Source organism: Canis lupus, chromosome 4 (assembly GCF_011100685.1).
Source record: "Canis lupus familiaris isolate Mischka breed German Shepherd chromosome 4, alternate assembly UU_Cfam_GSD_1.0, whole genome shotgun sequence".
In the NCBI taxonomy this organism is placed as follows: Eukaryota; Metazoa; Chordata; class Mammalia; order Carnivora; family Canidae; genus Canis; species Canis lupus.
In genome coordinates this window covers 36,192,201-36,208,019 of record NC_049225.1, presented here as the reverse complement: position 1 = coordinate 36,208,019, position 15,819 = coordinate 36,192,201, and the positions used below count along the sequence as shown (strand labels likewise).

Here is a 15,819-nt window from a genome sequence, read left to right as displayed (position 1 = left end):
CTTTGGGACCTAGCACAGCTGAGAGGAGAGGCTGTTTTATCTCCATCATATTCTGGGGAGGCAGTGAGGAGCAGGTGTTGTTCTCTGTATGATGAGGGTGGCATGGGAACGGGCACAGCAAAGCTGAGTAGTCACATAGGGAAGCAGTGGGGACATTGCTTGCCTTCACCTTCTCTGCTGGACCTCCGCATGCTAGCACAGGTGCTTACAGATGGGTATGAGCGGAGCCCGCTCATGTGGGCTCACCTGAACACTCAGTCCACTGTAGTGTGCTTGGTGTGGGCAGATGGGAACCTTTGCACCCCTAGTACATCTGTCTACCAGATGCCGAGGGGAAGTGAACTGCCAGGGGTCAGGAGGCAAACCTCCTCTAACACACAGACCCCGGGTCATACTGGTTAAAAGGTAGGGATGCTGGACTCTTCAGTGCTAGAGGACAAGAAAGAGTTGGGAAGGGGGCGGTGGGATGCCCGGGTGGCTCAGTGGTTGAGTGTCTGCCTTTGGCTCAGGGCATGATCCCAGGTCTTGGGATTGAGTCCCACAGACTCTGCCTACACCTCTCCCTCTCTCTTTGTGTCTATCATGAATAAGTAAAATCTTAAAAAAAAAAAAAAAAAAGGAAGGGGCCTGGTGATGTGGTGACCACCTCAGATGATTCCACATCCATGTGGCAGGATCCCACTTGGTAGGAGACCAGGCCCTGGCTCCAGCTCCACCATGGCCACCTGTACCGACCAGCCACCCTGCTGCTGCAGGAGGCTCGGGGCATTCAGTCCCAGGCTCCCAGGCCCACCAGGATCATTCTGTAAAATGCTGCCTTTACACATGAAAGTGGCCACTCTGTCCAGGGACCAGATGTGCCCAACTTGTCAGGCAAAGGATTGCAGAGACATCTTTTTCTCTCTTTGATGAGTAACAAGCCACTGCTGTTTGGAGAGAGGCCGTGTGTCTTATCCCTGCGAGGAGACATCTGGGGCAAGTGGGCCTCACCTGACTGGTGTGGTCATGAGACACCAGCTCTGGGGGACCCAGATGTGCCCTATTGGGAGGGGAGCTGGCCCACACAGGAACAGGCAGGTGCAGGAGGTAGGGTCTCAGAGTTCAGAGACAGAATGGGAAGCCTCCCGTTCCCCCTTCCCTGGCCCACAGACCTGCACCAGCATGCAAGTCACTCATGAGGCAGAGACCTCGATGACAGACCTTGACACATCTACCAGCAGGAAGAACACAAGAGTCAAGAAGAGATGTTTCACAGCAGGGTGACCAGTCACTCAAACTGGAGTTGGTTGAGAACAGGCAAGCTAGCCAGAGAAGATTGTTGTGTAGGGACCTGGTTTGAGGCAGGAGACTCCCAAGCACATCCGTGTGCTCCTGAGGCCTCAGTAATAGGGGAAGTCCTGCAGCCAAACCAAGTGACTTTGTAAGGTATAAATCTGATGGTTACCCTGGATTAGTGTTCTGTTGCTGTGTAACAAATCACCACAAGCTTAGTGGCTTAAAACAACACCCATTTAGTAGCTTACAGTGTCCTGTGACTGTGGGTCAGAAGCTGGGCACTGCATGACTGGCTTCTCTGCTTAGGGCCATGTTCTCATCTGAAGCTCTACTTGCTGGCTGTTGACCCGTGGGAACTTGGCCCCACGAGGTCTCTGACATGCCTTTCTCACCACCCCTCCCATCCTGAGAGTCAGCAAGGAGAACCTCCCACTCATCAGATCCCCTGCCAGCTTTAAATCTCTTCTCAGTAGAGCCCAGCGCCTTTTAAGGGCTCACCTAACTAGGTCAGGTCTACCCAGAATAATCTCCTTATTTTAAAATCAGCTGTTTGGGGCTTTAATTGCATCTGCAAAATGCTAGTAGTACTGCCCTCCAGGGGTTGTTGAGGGCAGGTGGAGGACCAGGAAAGGGAGGAGACGGGTTTACTCAACACTGGTGTGGGTAGCTGGGCAGCAGTGTTGCTGTCGCTGACGGAAGGATGGTCTGGAAGGTCCTACTCCAGGCAGGTTAAGTAGAAGATGCCTGTTAAGTTGAGATGTCAAATAGAGAAGTCCAGAGATCCAAGGGAAGGCCTGGACATAATGAGTTGGAAGTTTTCAGCACATAGAGTTTTTAGGAGCATAAATGGGAATGGAGAGAGGCAAGTAAAGAAAGGATAGGACACAAATTACGATCTCCGCCTGCATCCTCAGTACTTGGGGTTTCGAGGCGGCAGCCAGGGAGGATCCGTGCAGAAGACGGGGGGGGATGCTGGTGCGACTGGAATGCAGGCAGCAGGGAGTGAAGGCCTGCGGGGCAGGGAAGTGAGGTCCAGACAGACCCGCACCCCAGATCCCAAGGTCCCAGGCGACCTCATGAGCTGTGGCAGTGGAGACCAGCCTATAGGGCTAAATGTGGGAGGCGAGGGACAGAGGAGTCACCTGTGCCCACAGCTCCCTCCATGACTAATTGTATCTAATGAGCAATTGTGGGCCTTGTGGCTGTGTGGCCGTGTCCCCCGTGGCTTGGCCTGATGATGGCCCCACGGGAGGCGCCCCTGAGCCCCCGACCCCTTGCTCCTGCACTGCCTACCGTGCTCGGTCTTGCCATTACTGGCCAGCCCTGGTCTTTTCATCTTGGTAATAGCATACGCCTCCCTGGGGGCCAGAGAGCCCTGCCTTGCACCTCCCGGGCTCTGTGGCCGTACCCCACCCAGGCAGTACCCTACCCGGCGCTGTCTTTGAAAAGAGAAACCACCCGCTGGCAATGTGGTCAGAGAGAGGTTGGCAGGACCCTTGGCCCCTGGAAGAACCATCACTTTGGGTGGAGCCGGAGATGCCACTCCAGGCGCAGGCAGGTGCCACGGGGCCTTGCAGTGTGACCCCACAGTGACTTTCCACCTGCCACTGCAGGCGTGTTCCTGAGTCAGAAGACAAGGAGGGAGGATGGGATTATGCCGTCCTGGGCACTCCAGAAAACAGTGGAGGGGCAAATGGAACACGTAGGGGTAAGCTTTACTCTCTTACCTGTGTGGAGCCCAGGAAAGTGCTTGAGTTAGCCTTATTTACCTTACCTGGACAAACTATACTTCTTCTCGGCTGAAGGCCAAGAAGATCACAACTAGAAACCAGAAGGAACAGGACATAAATGGTTGAGGTTCCAAAGGGACCTGGATTTTCATCCCCGTCTAACTTCGAGCTGAGGAAAACGGTAGGCTTCCAGAAAGTGTGCCCCTGCGTGTTGGTTCATGTTTAAGTCCAGAGCCTCCTGAGACTGAATGGAGGTCATCCACGGCACCAGGTGAAGAACACTTTGCCAGAACCAGTTTCCCAGATCTGCTTGGTAGATAGAATCACCTGGGTGCTTTTTAAAATGTGGTTCTGGGCCTCACCCCAAACCTACTGAGGCAGAATCCAGGGCCCTTGGTGCTGTGCTGCACACATGCCCTGGCCCCGGAGCAGCGCTGCCCACTGGTGGTAGGACACCAGACACAAATGCAAGCCACATGGGTAATTTTAAATGGTCTAGTAGCCACATTTGAAACTTAAAAATAAAAATGTTTTGCCCAGTATATCCAAAATATCATTTCAACCTGTAATCAGTATTTCATTCTTTTTGTTCAAATCCAACCCTTTAAATTCCGGTGCGTATTTACACTTCTGGCACACATCTGAGTTCAGGCCAGCCACATCCTGGGTGCTCGGCCACCACGACTCGGCTGCCTTCCAGGAGGTGTGGGTCTGGACCCACAAGTGCTCCTTGGCCCCCAAACAGGCCAGGTTCTACCACTTGCACTGACAAAATCCAAAGAGAGACAAGTGGTGAAACAGGAAAGGAATTTACTTCAGTGAGGCCAACACTGGGAAGGCAGCGGACTAACATCATAAATGCCGCCTCTGAAGTGCTGAAAATACTCCGAGGTCTAGATAAGGAACAGGTGGGACAGAAGTCTGTGGGGATGTGCAACTGTGCACTAAAGATCTGATCCATCATGGTCTTGGGGTCTTGTTGGCTCATGGGGGCCGTCGTTGCTTTTGAGGGATAGTTTCAGTTCCCTCAGGGGATGCTTTGCGTGTTGATCTTTTGTCTGAGTTAAGTAACGAGCTGGAAAGAAAAACTTTTTTTTTTTTTTTTTTAAGATTTTATTTATTCATGAGAGACACAGAGAGAGGCAGAGACACAGGTAGAGGGAGAAGCAGGCTCCGTGCAGGGAGCCCGACGTGGGACTCGATCTCGGGTCTCCAGGATCAGGCCCTGGGCTGAAGGCGGCGCTAAACCGCTGAGGCACCCGGGCTGCCCTGGAAAGAAAACCTTAATTAAAAAGTACAAAGATCAAAATGGAGGTAAAATCCCCTTTCACTGTTCCTTCAAAGTGGCTTAGTTTCAGTCCATGAACAACACTTGGGAGGGAAGACTCATACTCTAGGTGTTTGCCTCACTCGAATGAAAACAGGTAAAGTAACCCACATTTTAGGTTTAGGTTTGAGGTTTGGCCTCATCTTCATATTCTTAAATAAATAAGCATCCTGGAGATGCCTGGGTCGCTCAGTGGTTGAGCATCTGCCTTTGGCGCAGGTTGTGATCCTGGGGTCCTGGGATCCAGTGCCACATCAGGCTCCCTGCAGGGAGCCTGCCTCATTCTGTGTGTCTCTCATGAATAAATAAATAAAATCTTCAAAAAAATAAATCAGCACCCTAGTTCTGTCCTGGACACTGTACAAACAAGTGTGCTTCCATCTCCTTTCTGAGGCCCAGGGAGTTCTGTGGGGGGCAGTTCTCAGCTCCCAGGGCGTCTGCCCCCTCCCCTGAGGCGGGGGTTTGGGTTGGGCAGGGTCTTTGAGGGCCTCTCCTACCTTCCCAGGTTGGGTCCCCCATTAGAGCCTGCCAGGTCCAGAAAGTTCCCTCCGATCCCCCAGGGGCCTGGGTACTGGGCAAAGGAACCCTGTTTTGTGGTGAGGCTGGGATTTCTGTGCTCTCATCAGGTGGGGCAGCGGGTGTGGATGTAACTGGGGAGTGGGAAAGGGTGTTCTGGGCAGTTTGTGCTCTGAATTTGAGTTCATGGTGATACTTTAAATTCCCTATACAATTTTTTTCCCCTTTACATCATTAAATCCACTTTTGAATGAAAGAAAAGAATCGAAACAGTAACAAAACGTAGAACAAAAACCCCTTCCCCATTCTTTATAGCCAGAGAGAAGCTGGAGAAGTCTTCCTGTTTTCCTGGCCTTCCCTCAGCAACAGAGGGCTGTCTGTAGGGCACCACTCTCCCAAGACCCTTCTCCCTTCTGCTAGGAAACAGTCCCTCTCTGGATTTCAGCAGGAAATGCAGCCAGATCTGAGATTTCCTGGTGGCTGCTCGGGCCCAGGAGAGACACATTCCTCAGGAATTCCTCTGCAGCTGCTCTGGCTCCGGCTTCCTTAGAGTGGGTGGGAGGATATGCTAGGAATCAGGAGTCCTCGGATTCAGAGCTGGTTGTTAGGTTTCATTTAAACACCCCTCCCCCCCCCCCCCCCCCCCCCATCCTCACAAAAGCAAGGCTAGATTTTTGTGTTGCAGTTCTTTAAGGAGCTTGAAAAGCTTGACTTGAGCTTATAGTAGCTGGAGGCAGAAATGTAAAAGAGATTTGAAAAGCCGGGAAGGGCGGAACCATTTGAGCCCCTGAGAGCCTTCCACCTGGAGGCCACCCCCCCCAACCCTCCTACAGGAAGTGTTACCATTGAGACTGGCTCTCACACTTTACAGAAAGCATACAAAATTATAAAATCTTCAAGCAATGCAGAAGTGAGGAAAGTAGAAAAGGAAAGCCTTCATTCACCCCCTTCCAGGAGTCACCCATTGTTGAATAGTGGGTAGTTTTCAGGTGTATTGTTAGAGTATCTCAGCCATTCACATTCAGATTTTTAGTTGTTTTTGCAAAACCGGCCTCCTTGACTTGTTTACCAAACACTTTTCCATGCCAGTGTATGTTGATCTGAGCTTTTTAAAAATGACTGCAGGTATTTCAATAGAACCATTATATCTTGTGGAATTTAACCAGTCCCCCAATTGATTCCCATTCTCAGCTGTTGTAACCAATACTGAAGTAAACCCACGTAATCTCCTGTGTCTTTACACACCTACACACCCTGTAAGAAAAACTAGAAATCAGATTGCCTCGTCAAGGGGTATGTTCATTTTTTATTTTGCTAGATACTCCTAGATTGCCTTCCATGAATCATTTTTAGAGTTATTTCTTCCATCAATCTGGTTTCTCATGATGCTCCAAGGAATCAGATACCTTCAGGGAGTTGTGCTGGAGCTGCTTTAACAACTCGTCACTGAGCTGCTGTCACCCAGGCGTGGTGCTCAGCACTGGGGATACGTTTGGGTAAGACACTACATGCCAGTTTGGGAGCCTGCTGAGCTTAAATAAAACAGATGAGATTGTGCTGCATGCGAGCAGATCTGCACAGGGCCCTGTGACTATGCAGGGATACTGTGCCTGGGACAGGGGGACCTCTTTAGGGAGGGTGCTTGTTACTGTTTCCCTGCCCAGGTCTTCTGCTCCGGGGAATCAGAGGAAGGCAGTAAGCCCATTGGTCACTACAAACCTCCTGTAACAGAGCCCGAAGCCCCTTACTTGGGGATATTCCAGGAGTAAAAAGAGCCCATGGAACTTGAAGCCTTGGGGGAGGGAGGCTGTCAAAGTGCAAATCTAATTTAAGTACTTTATTTTTTTTTAAATGTATTTAACAGAGAGTGCACAGGGATAGCAAGAGGGGGAGGGAGAAGCAGGTTCCCCACTGAGCAAGGAGCCCTATGCAGGACTCCATCCCAGGACCCCAGGATCATGACCTGAGCCAAATGCTGACGCTTAGCCGACTGAGCCACCCAGGCACCCTTAATTTAGTACTTTAAAGGGGAACCAAGGAACTTTAAAAGGAGAGTATCAATTTCTGCTCTATCACTATTGTTTTTTGTTTTTGCAGTTAGGATCATGTTGATTTCACGGACTAGGCACTTGTCCAAGGTGGCCGCCCAGACCAGAGACTCCTCTTCTCAAATCAGTGATTTAAGAGATGCTTACTGGCACACTTGGCAAAGAGGGGTGTGGAACCCAGATGAGGTTTTGTGTCAAGCTGCACTTGTTGCTGAGCATTTGGTATGCCCATGGCAGAAAGGAACTTCTGGATTGGCTCAGATTCCACATTCTACAACCTTCTGTCTTGTTCCTTTGTGACATATACTGAGATCTGAGCTCTGTAAAGGGCCCTTACCGTTAAAGAACGTGCGCTCAAATCAGCCTTCAGGAATGCAGTGCTGAGATGTTCTGGTTCTGGGGGGACCTCGAGGTACCTCTAGTACCTTTTTAGTACCTGCCTTTTGACTTGGCAAGCTGAACCTTCCTCCTCTCTGCCACCACTCCAAAGGGAATAGCCCCGATCTTGTTGGGTTACTCAAAGCATGCCATGTCTCTCCTCAATACAGAGAAAAGAAGTTGAAGGCCAGAGTTCAAGAGTTGGTGAGCGCCTTGGAAAGACTCACCAAGAACAGTGAAATCCGGCACCAGCAATCAGCGGAGTTCGTTAATGACCTAAAGCGGGCCAACAGGTAAACTCTCCATTTGAGGATTCCCAGTGGAGGCCCAGGGAGGGTATTTCCTTAATTGCTGGGAGCCATCCCTAGGGAACAGGGAAGGGAAAGTCCTCACCAGTCTGCCACCCTCCCGCAAGCCTGGCCTTCCCTAATACATCATTTCCCAAAGTGTTTCATAGAAAACTAAGAAATGTTCAGTAAAGGCTTGTCCTTGGGGCCTCAGATGTGTTTGGGAAATGCAGCATACTATAATCCCCTTAACAATTTATACAATAAAAGTTCTGAGAAGTCATACAATTAAAATAAAAAATTGTGCTTAAGCCAATATTTTCCAAACAAAACTAGCTCTTTAACTTTTATATGAGCAACATTTATTTTTTTATTTATTTTTAAGTAAATTCTGCCCCCATCGTGGGGCTCAAACCCATGACCCTGAGATCAAGAGGTACTCTACCAGCTGGGCCAGCCAGATGCCCCTGTGTGAGGAATGTTAAGTATCCCATGGAACACTACGGAGCACTGCTGTGAGACAAGCTCAAGTTTTTTGGGCTCTGGATCTCTTTACGGAAGCTCACGAAAACCTAAGGACCTCAAAGAACTCTGTTCCCAGAAATTATCTGTTGATGAAAAACTGAGACAAATTTTTCTGAATTTTTACTCATTTACTAAATAAATAAATAAATAAATAAATAAATAAATAAATAAATAATTTCATTACATGTAACACACTGGCATTCATTAAAAAAAAAAGACCTATTTTCCAAAAAGATCATTAGAAAAGTGGCACTATTTTTACAATTTGCAAATCTCTTTAATGTCTGGTTTAACAGAAGGCAGCTAGATTAGCACCTCCACTTCACAGGCAATGTACTGTTCTGAAATCAAGGGAACACTGAGCTTCATGTGGACCTGAGGGGTGTCTGAGGCCTCTCCCTGAGAGGGTCTTGGGAATCCCTGGGAGTTGGGTCCTGAGACCACACCGGGAGGACCTGACTACATGGAAGGGACGGGGGTGCTAGTTTGGACCAGAATAGGTTTAGGACTTACCCAGCCTTGGACTTACCTCCTGCTCTCTTACCGCCAGGCTCTTGGGAAGACAGTGCAGACACTTTGTATTCTGTGTTTGGTGAGCACCGTAGTTTATGGCCCTATGCTCTGAATCCCATCAGCCCAAAGTGTAAAGAGAAGGCATCAGAGTCTTTCCGCACTCCTCCTAGGTGCGGTCACTTAGACTGCAGGGCTTAAGGAACATACCTGCTAACTTACACTTGACCCATGAACAACAGACTCATTATTTCTATTTAAATAACAGAATTCTGGAATTCAGCTGCCTTTATCCCGTTTGGGATGTGGCTAGTCTGAGTTGTTGGTTAACACCCTTCCTAATGAGGGACTAGCCTCTAGCATGGAAACTAACTGTAGTTAAACCAGCAGGTGAATGGCCACCAGTGTGGAATACTCGGTTTCAGATTCTTACTTTAGAGGCCGAGTGACCTCTCTGGATCTGGTTACCCAGCAGACAGAACAGCGAGTGTCTCAACACTAGTCAGATGACTCTTCCTTCTCTCCACTCTCCCCCCCACCCCCACCCCACAGCAACCTGGTGGCTGCCTATGAAAAAGCAAAGAAGAAGCATCAAAACAAACTGAAGAAGTTGGAGTCTCAGATGATGGCCATGGTGGAGAGACACGAGACCCAAGTGAGGATGCTCAAGCAAAGAATAGCTCTGCTGGAGGAGGAGAACTCAAGGCCACACACCAATGAGACTTCACTTTAATTGGCAGTTGGGCACAAAGCTCTGCCTGTGGAAGCCAAACTCTAGCAGGTCACCGGGGAGAGAAGGGCCCTGGGAGACAGAGCACCTGGTGGGAGAGTGACAAAAGGGAAGGCTAGCAGGTAGGTCAGCACCTGCATAACAGAGTACCATGGACTCAGCTCTGGCGATGAGTGGCCTGGTGATACCATGTACTCTCCCCAGAGGATCTTGTGCCTCCCCTTCTGGGACCATGGACAGTGTGTAAATACCTGCTCTGTGTGCCATGCTCAGTAGGCCTTGCTTTTGCTTTTAGCACTGGCAGTCACTCTCCTACCCGTTCTGAAGGTTGTGCATCAGTGGTACCCTTGGCATTTGTTTTATAAGATGGTCCTTTCTTCTCTTCTCTTTTGGTAGTGATCTGGTCTTTCACATCCCCAGTTTCTCCTTTCTTTCTTTCTTCAGGGATAAACACAGACACACATGTGGGAGTGGGAGAAGGTGTCTTTGGCCTCTGGAACTGCTGATTTGTTTACTGTGCAACCAGGATTTGGCTTTCAAGACCCACGTACCAGCTCTGAGAGACAGGCTGTCACTCAGACGTGCTCCGAGGAGATTACAGGGGGATGGTACATAGGGGTTACAGTCCCAGATACATTTAAAGTTACACGTCAGGCAACCCCAGGGCTATGGCTGAACGATTCTGTTTGGGAGAATGAGCACTTCTTTCACCTCTCACTGTGGAGGTAGGGCTGGGAAGGACACTTTCTTTTGACTGTCGGATTTTCCCTCCCAGTGTAGCCTTATTAAAGCCAAGACTTAGAGCTGAGATAGAATTTTAGTTCCACCATCTATATTAATAGGACTATCTTTCCTCAAGAGCAGAGGAGCATTGTTAGTACTTTTGCCCACCTCAGGGCACCACATAATTGCTATTCTGCAGGAATCAAAATTCATCCACATGAGTACTCATGTAGCTCTGGACCTGCCTCTCTTTCTCTAAGGGCAAGACACAGGACACCAAGTGTTTTGCAGGTGATCCTACTTATTTAAAGACTGCTACTGAACTTTACTTCCAAAAGGGCACGGGGTGAAGGAATGGTTGTTGAGGCCTCCTTTTATCCATCCCCCACCCTGAAGTGGTGGTTAGTATACGGTACTTGAACAGATTAAATTTCAAGCAAACTGCTGACAGGGCTGGGCCAGGACCAAAGTACCTGAATTCTTTTTCCTGAAATTCTTTCTCCATCTTAAATTCATTAGTCCACCTCATCTTTCAATTCTTCTGTAGTTACCCTACATGGATACATTTTAAAGGACCACTTGCCTTTCATTCTGAGTTGAAGAGCTACCCAAGGTCCCCTGAGAATTATATCCCAATGCCAGAAATGACAGTTTTGTTTATGACCAGGTCACCACATTAGAGTCCCAATGTCCATGAGCTGAAGATCTGATTTCAGACAACCTGATACAAGTTTACCAGCCTTCTTTGCTATAGTGAAGGCCACTCCAGCCACCACCTAGGAGGGCAGAGCAGTTTGAGCAATTCTATCCCAAAAGCAACCACCCTTCTTTCTTAGGCCAGCAGTAGGCTGTCCATCTTACCAAACAAAAAAAAAAAAAAAAAAAATCACCCAAAACCAAAAAAATCTTACCAGTCTGAAAGGACCAGCTTTTGGCTGCTTTGATCACTGTGAAAGTGCCCCCAGGCTCCTGTTTCTGTTATGAATCTACCATTTAGTCAAAGTTCTTTTGATTTCTTTAAATTAATTTTTATATACTTCAGATAAAATTTCATTTTGTCATAAGGAAAATGTGGCTGAAAAGGTTATGTGCAAAAAAAAAAAGGTTCAGAAGACAAAATGTTGGTTTTCCCCATTTTTCCAGTTTGCCAAGGGGAGATAGCGCTCTGTCCAAGGTGGGGAACATTCGTGGCTTTCCCTTTTGTGACTGAACAGGCATCAAAACAGATAGCTTTCCTTTTCACGAACACTGTAAAGTGTGGCTGACACAAGGATACAATCCTGCCTGCTGACTTCCATCTACCATTCTTGGTCCAAGTTAAAAGAGAACTCCTCCTTTTAGGGTCATGTAACTAACTCTTCCAGACCCAGGAGGTCTCAGCTCCTCCATTATAAGCCCCAATATGACTGACCCTACCTGGCCTCCTTTCGAATTTATACTTCAATGTAATACTTTTAAATATGTGGTGATTGGGTAAAAACATTTCCCCAGAAAGAATGTTACTTTTATAAACGTGTGGAATTTTAAAAAGCAATTAAATAGCTACTCCTTGTATTTTTCAAATACTCCCTAAGACAAGATCCTTGTTGAAGCTGAACCAACAGGCATTTGTTTATGCTACTTGCGGGGCCCAGTAAAGCCACATTGATTAAATAAATAATTGCAGGTACTCGAATACTTTTTAAGCTGAGTTTTTCTTTCTAAATAGAAGTTTATATTAACCTCTCCATCATAGGTAGACAGTGTATGGATTTAATTTGTCTGAGGTTAAGTCTTCAAACTTCCATGTTTTTGTTTCTACTTCCCTCAATGGTTACCCCTTTTAGGAATTTACCTTCTCTGCTCCATCTTTGGCTCTTAGAGAAACAAGCATGGGAAGAAAGGATCCATTTTACAGTTCCCTTGGAATCTATGTCCCACTGCTAAATTAAGGAAAAAATCATAAGCAAGAGAGACTTCCGCCTGTGGCTGAAGTGGCATCAGTGTGTGGGCCTACCAGTGCATCTGATGTTCTGCTAAACACCACCTGCACCAGCTGCAAACTGCTATGGACTTGCAGGTGGTAAGATCCCTCTTTGAGACTTAGAGCAGAAGTTATTTATGATTCAGTATCTTAAGTGATCAGACAGTTGAGACTTATCATGCCCCTCCTCCCTCTCTTGCTCTAGCCCCAGAGGTACACTAGATATTTATTTCATCATTGCCAATGCAGGTAATTAACTGTTACAGATTCACTCTTATTTGCAAGCATGTCAGCTTTCTGAAGTTAATATCCATGCTGCCTGAAACTGGAATGTTAAGTTAATAAAAAATTAAGTACCAGTTAAACATAATTGCCTAATTCTCCTTTGAGATGCTTGCACTTGTTGCTAACTCTTCCTCTGAGCCTGCAGCAATACTTTAACAGGGATCTCAGAGAACTTTAAATTAGAGCCTTGACTACTCCAGAAAGGCAGTCCAAATTAGAGCCTATGCAATTTCTTTTTGAAAACTGTTAAAGTAGTAAAGTCCTTACTATGGCCTCATCCTAAGAACTTGAAACTATGTGAAAATCTCCCAGTCCCTTACCTACATATTGATCACATTATTTTAAATGGAGAGAGAGGGGGAAAAAAAAAAAAAACACCCCATAGTTTTACCTCATCTGGCCTGGACTATGCCACTGGCATGAATTAAAAATCTCTGTAGCTGCCTTGTTCCCTTCTAAAGGTGTTCTTATGGACCACAAAAGTTATCCTGCAATTTTTTTTTTTTTTTTTTTTTTACTTCTATCAATTATATTAAAACCCTCAAGAGTCTGGATATCACGCTCATGTTTTAGGTAGTGAGAAAGACATCAGGAGTACTGAAAACACCCAAAACTTTGGATTAATGACATATGAAACTCCTAAGGATCCCTAAAACTTATAAACCATTTACAAACACCTAACTGGGAGTTATGTCTCAGCCATGAAACTATGTAAAGCGAAACGATCATGCTAAGTTTACAGCTATACCAAATTCCTAGATATAACAAGACATATAGTTAGAAAGTTTGTAGAGGGATGCCTGGGTGGCTCAGCGGTTTAGTGCCTGCCTTCCACCCAGGGCATGATCCTGGAGCCCTAGGATCAAGTCCCACATCAGGCTCCCTCTATGGAGCCTGCTTCTCCCTCTACCTGTGTCTCTGCCTCTCTCTCTCTCTCTCTATCTCTCATGAATAAATAAATAAAATCTTAAAAAAGTTTGTAGAGGCCAAAAGGTAGAGAATTCTGATGAATGAAATTTCTGCAATGAATTTAATTAGGCTGTAGTCATAGGATTGCCAAGGTTTTTTGAGAGGGAAGGGAGCATAAGTAACATTTTTAAGTTTATTTTTCTGCCATAAGTGACAGCTTTGTAGAACAGCATTTTTTTTTAAACTCCAAAATAAATCCTATAGCAAATATTTTTCTATTTATCTACATGGAATGGCCAGTTTGGCAAGAAATGATACAGATTCTACTTGCTGCACACCTATTTCTCACTGAAGTTTATCCAAATCCTATTCTGGTTCATTGAAACTTTGTGTTTATATTGGCCAGGTTGAAGACAGCTCAATCTGTGGCCTTCTGAAGTTCCCTGTTTCACACACTTGAACTTTCTAACAATAGATACATGTCTTAAGCCGCCAAACATTGACTTTTTAGAATTGGAACCAGAACTATCATTGCAATGCTGGCTGCTGCCACCATATCATCCCTGAGCACTAGATGGCTGTTAAAATATAAAAATGGAAAAGAATACAAGCTGAAAAGCAGCTGTACATGCATTCTTGCTTTACCAATTCCTGTACAGAGGAAGACCATTTCACATCCAATGGCTGCATTTTTTTGAGTTATATTAGATAAATTCTTTATCAACCATCTTGCATCTGAGTGAGCTCTTGCATGTGACCAAGACAAGAAATCATTCTGGCCCATAACAGCAACTGCTATTGAATAACTAGATCCTTGACTAGTAGTGCTTGATTTTTCCTTAGTCAAGGTGGCTACAAATCACTTATCCACTGATGAGCAGAATGAAGCAAGCCACCAACAAAAATTCCTCCACGTTCACACCAATGACCTGCTATTAGTTAGCTCTTGCTGTGCCATTCATTCTTGCACTTTCTGCAAATCAAATCCATGTGGGAAGTGTTCTACTTGTAGAACTCACAGAATTCACTGAGTGCTCATGTCAAGGACTGCCAAGTAAATGAGGGCCCCTAATAATCTGCTTTCCTTTGAATGTAATGCAAAGATGACACATGTTCATTTTTCTATGCCTAATCAGTTTCTAGACATATTATCAAGACTTATTTACTTTGCATGAGATTTAAGTTTCCTATTATTTGAAAATGTGCTCCTTTTAAACCACCTGAATTAGAAAAACTTGCTGGAATGTACTGTCAGTTATTAAAGCACATGTGACTAAGTTTGCATTTGTCAGTATTGTTCTACTGTTTGTACTGAAAGTCTCATTTTAAAGTTGCCCCTTAACATTGTACTATACCTTGTAATTTTTTAGATTCTTCACTTGTATGCTTTAAATGTTTCCAGATGCCTTTAGTTTTTAGCCGCTGTAAAATAGCTACTTTGTGTTATTTGATATAGGATTGTTTTTTAAAAAACTCCATTTATTTATACAGAGACATTTATAATATTTTACATTCTTATATTCTGAATAAATATTTCTAATTCCATGTACTTTAACTGTGTTCATTAAATGGTAATAAGGCTGTCCTTCTGCAATCCAGTTGAACATATAAATGTCAAACCTGTGCTACTTCACATTAAATTGAAAGTCCTAGTCAAAGCTGGGGACTACAAGACACTGTATTAGGTCAAAACAGTCAAAGAACCTTGTTTATCGCCAATTTCTATTTGGCTGCCTTTGAAAATTTGGTATGAATGGGAAGTTATTTATTAAAGTCAACCTGACGACAAAAAGATGGCAAGGAGCGTTGCAACATGTCTATTAGAAGACAATTTTCCTGAAATGTGGTCAGCTCTCAGTATGAAAGCAAAGTGTAATACCTTGGTCCCCTCTTAAAATTTTCTTTTTTTAAGATTTTATTTATTTATTCATGAGAATACACAGAGAGGAGAGAGAGAGAGGCAGAGACACAGGCAGAGGGAGAAGCAGACTCCATGCAGGGAGCCTGATGTGGGACTCAATCCCAGGTCTCCAGGATCACGCCCTGGGCTGTAGGCGGCGCTAAACTGCTACGCCACAGGGGCTGCCCCCCTCTTAAAATTTTAAATAAAATGTATTATATAGTGGAGGTCTCTAGTGGAAAAGACTTTTTCCCACGATCCAAGGACCTTTAAGCATTCTATCTGGAAAACCTGGTTCAAGAAAAAATATAAGAATTCTTGGATTGTATGTATCTAATCTATTTTGGTTTAAAGCAATAACCAAACTATTAAGGGTTTGAGGTGGAGAATACATACCAGTTCTTTATTTTCACTTTCACACATTTTTTTTCTTTTAAGATTTTATTTATTCAGAAGAGAGAGAGAGAGAGAGAGAGAGGCAGAGACACAGGCAGAGGAAGAGGCAGGCTCCATGCAGGGAGCCCCACGTGGGACTCAATCCCGGGTCTCCAGGATCACTCCCTGGGCCCAAGGCAGGCACCAAACCGCTGAGCCATCCAGGGATCCCTCGCACACTCTTTTAATAGTTCTGCCCATCATATAAGTATGCCTTTATCTCATACCTACCATTTTTTATTGGTCCAAAGAGAGACAAAATATGAATAAGTTGGAAC

At 45.7% G+C, this 15,819-nt stretch overlaps 1 protein-coding gene across 11 annotated transcripts in view; it reads left to right on the top strand.

Annotated features, from left to right (window-relative positions):
- MCC (MCC regulator of WNT signaling pathway) overlaps positions 1-15,819 on the top strand; it is a 301,430-nt gene that overhangs the window by 269,993 nt on the left and 15,618 nt on the right. For 6 of the 11 annotated variants that reach the window (XM_038534596.1, XM_038534597.1, XM_038534598.1 and 3 more), the window contains exons 16-17: positions 7,445-7,567; positions 9,149-14,755. In XM_038534596.1, the coding sequence (XP_038390524.1) occupies positions 7,445-7,567; positions 9,149-9,329 (304 nt within the window). In that variant the 3' untranslated portion in view covers positions 9,330-14,755. Of the gene's footprint in view, positions 1-7,444; positions 7,568-9,148; positions 14,756-15,544; positions 15,590-15,819 lie in introns of those variants that run through there. The other 5 variants (XR_005358095.1, XR_005358096.1, XR_005358097.1 and 2 more) reach the window with 4 other exon arrangements.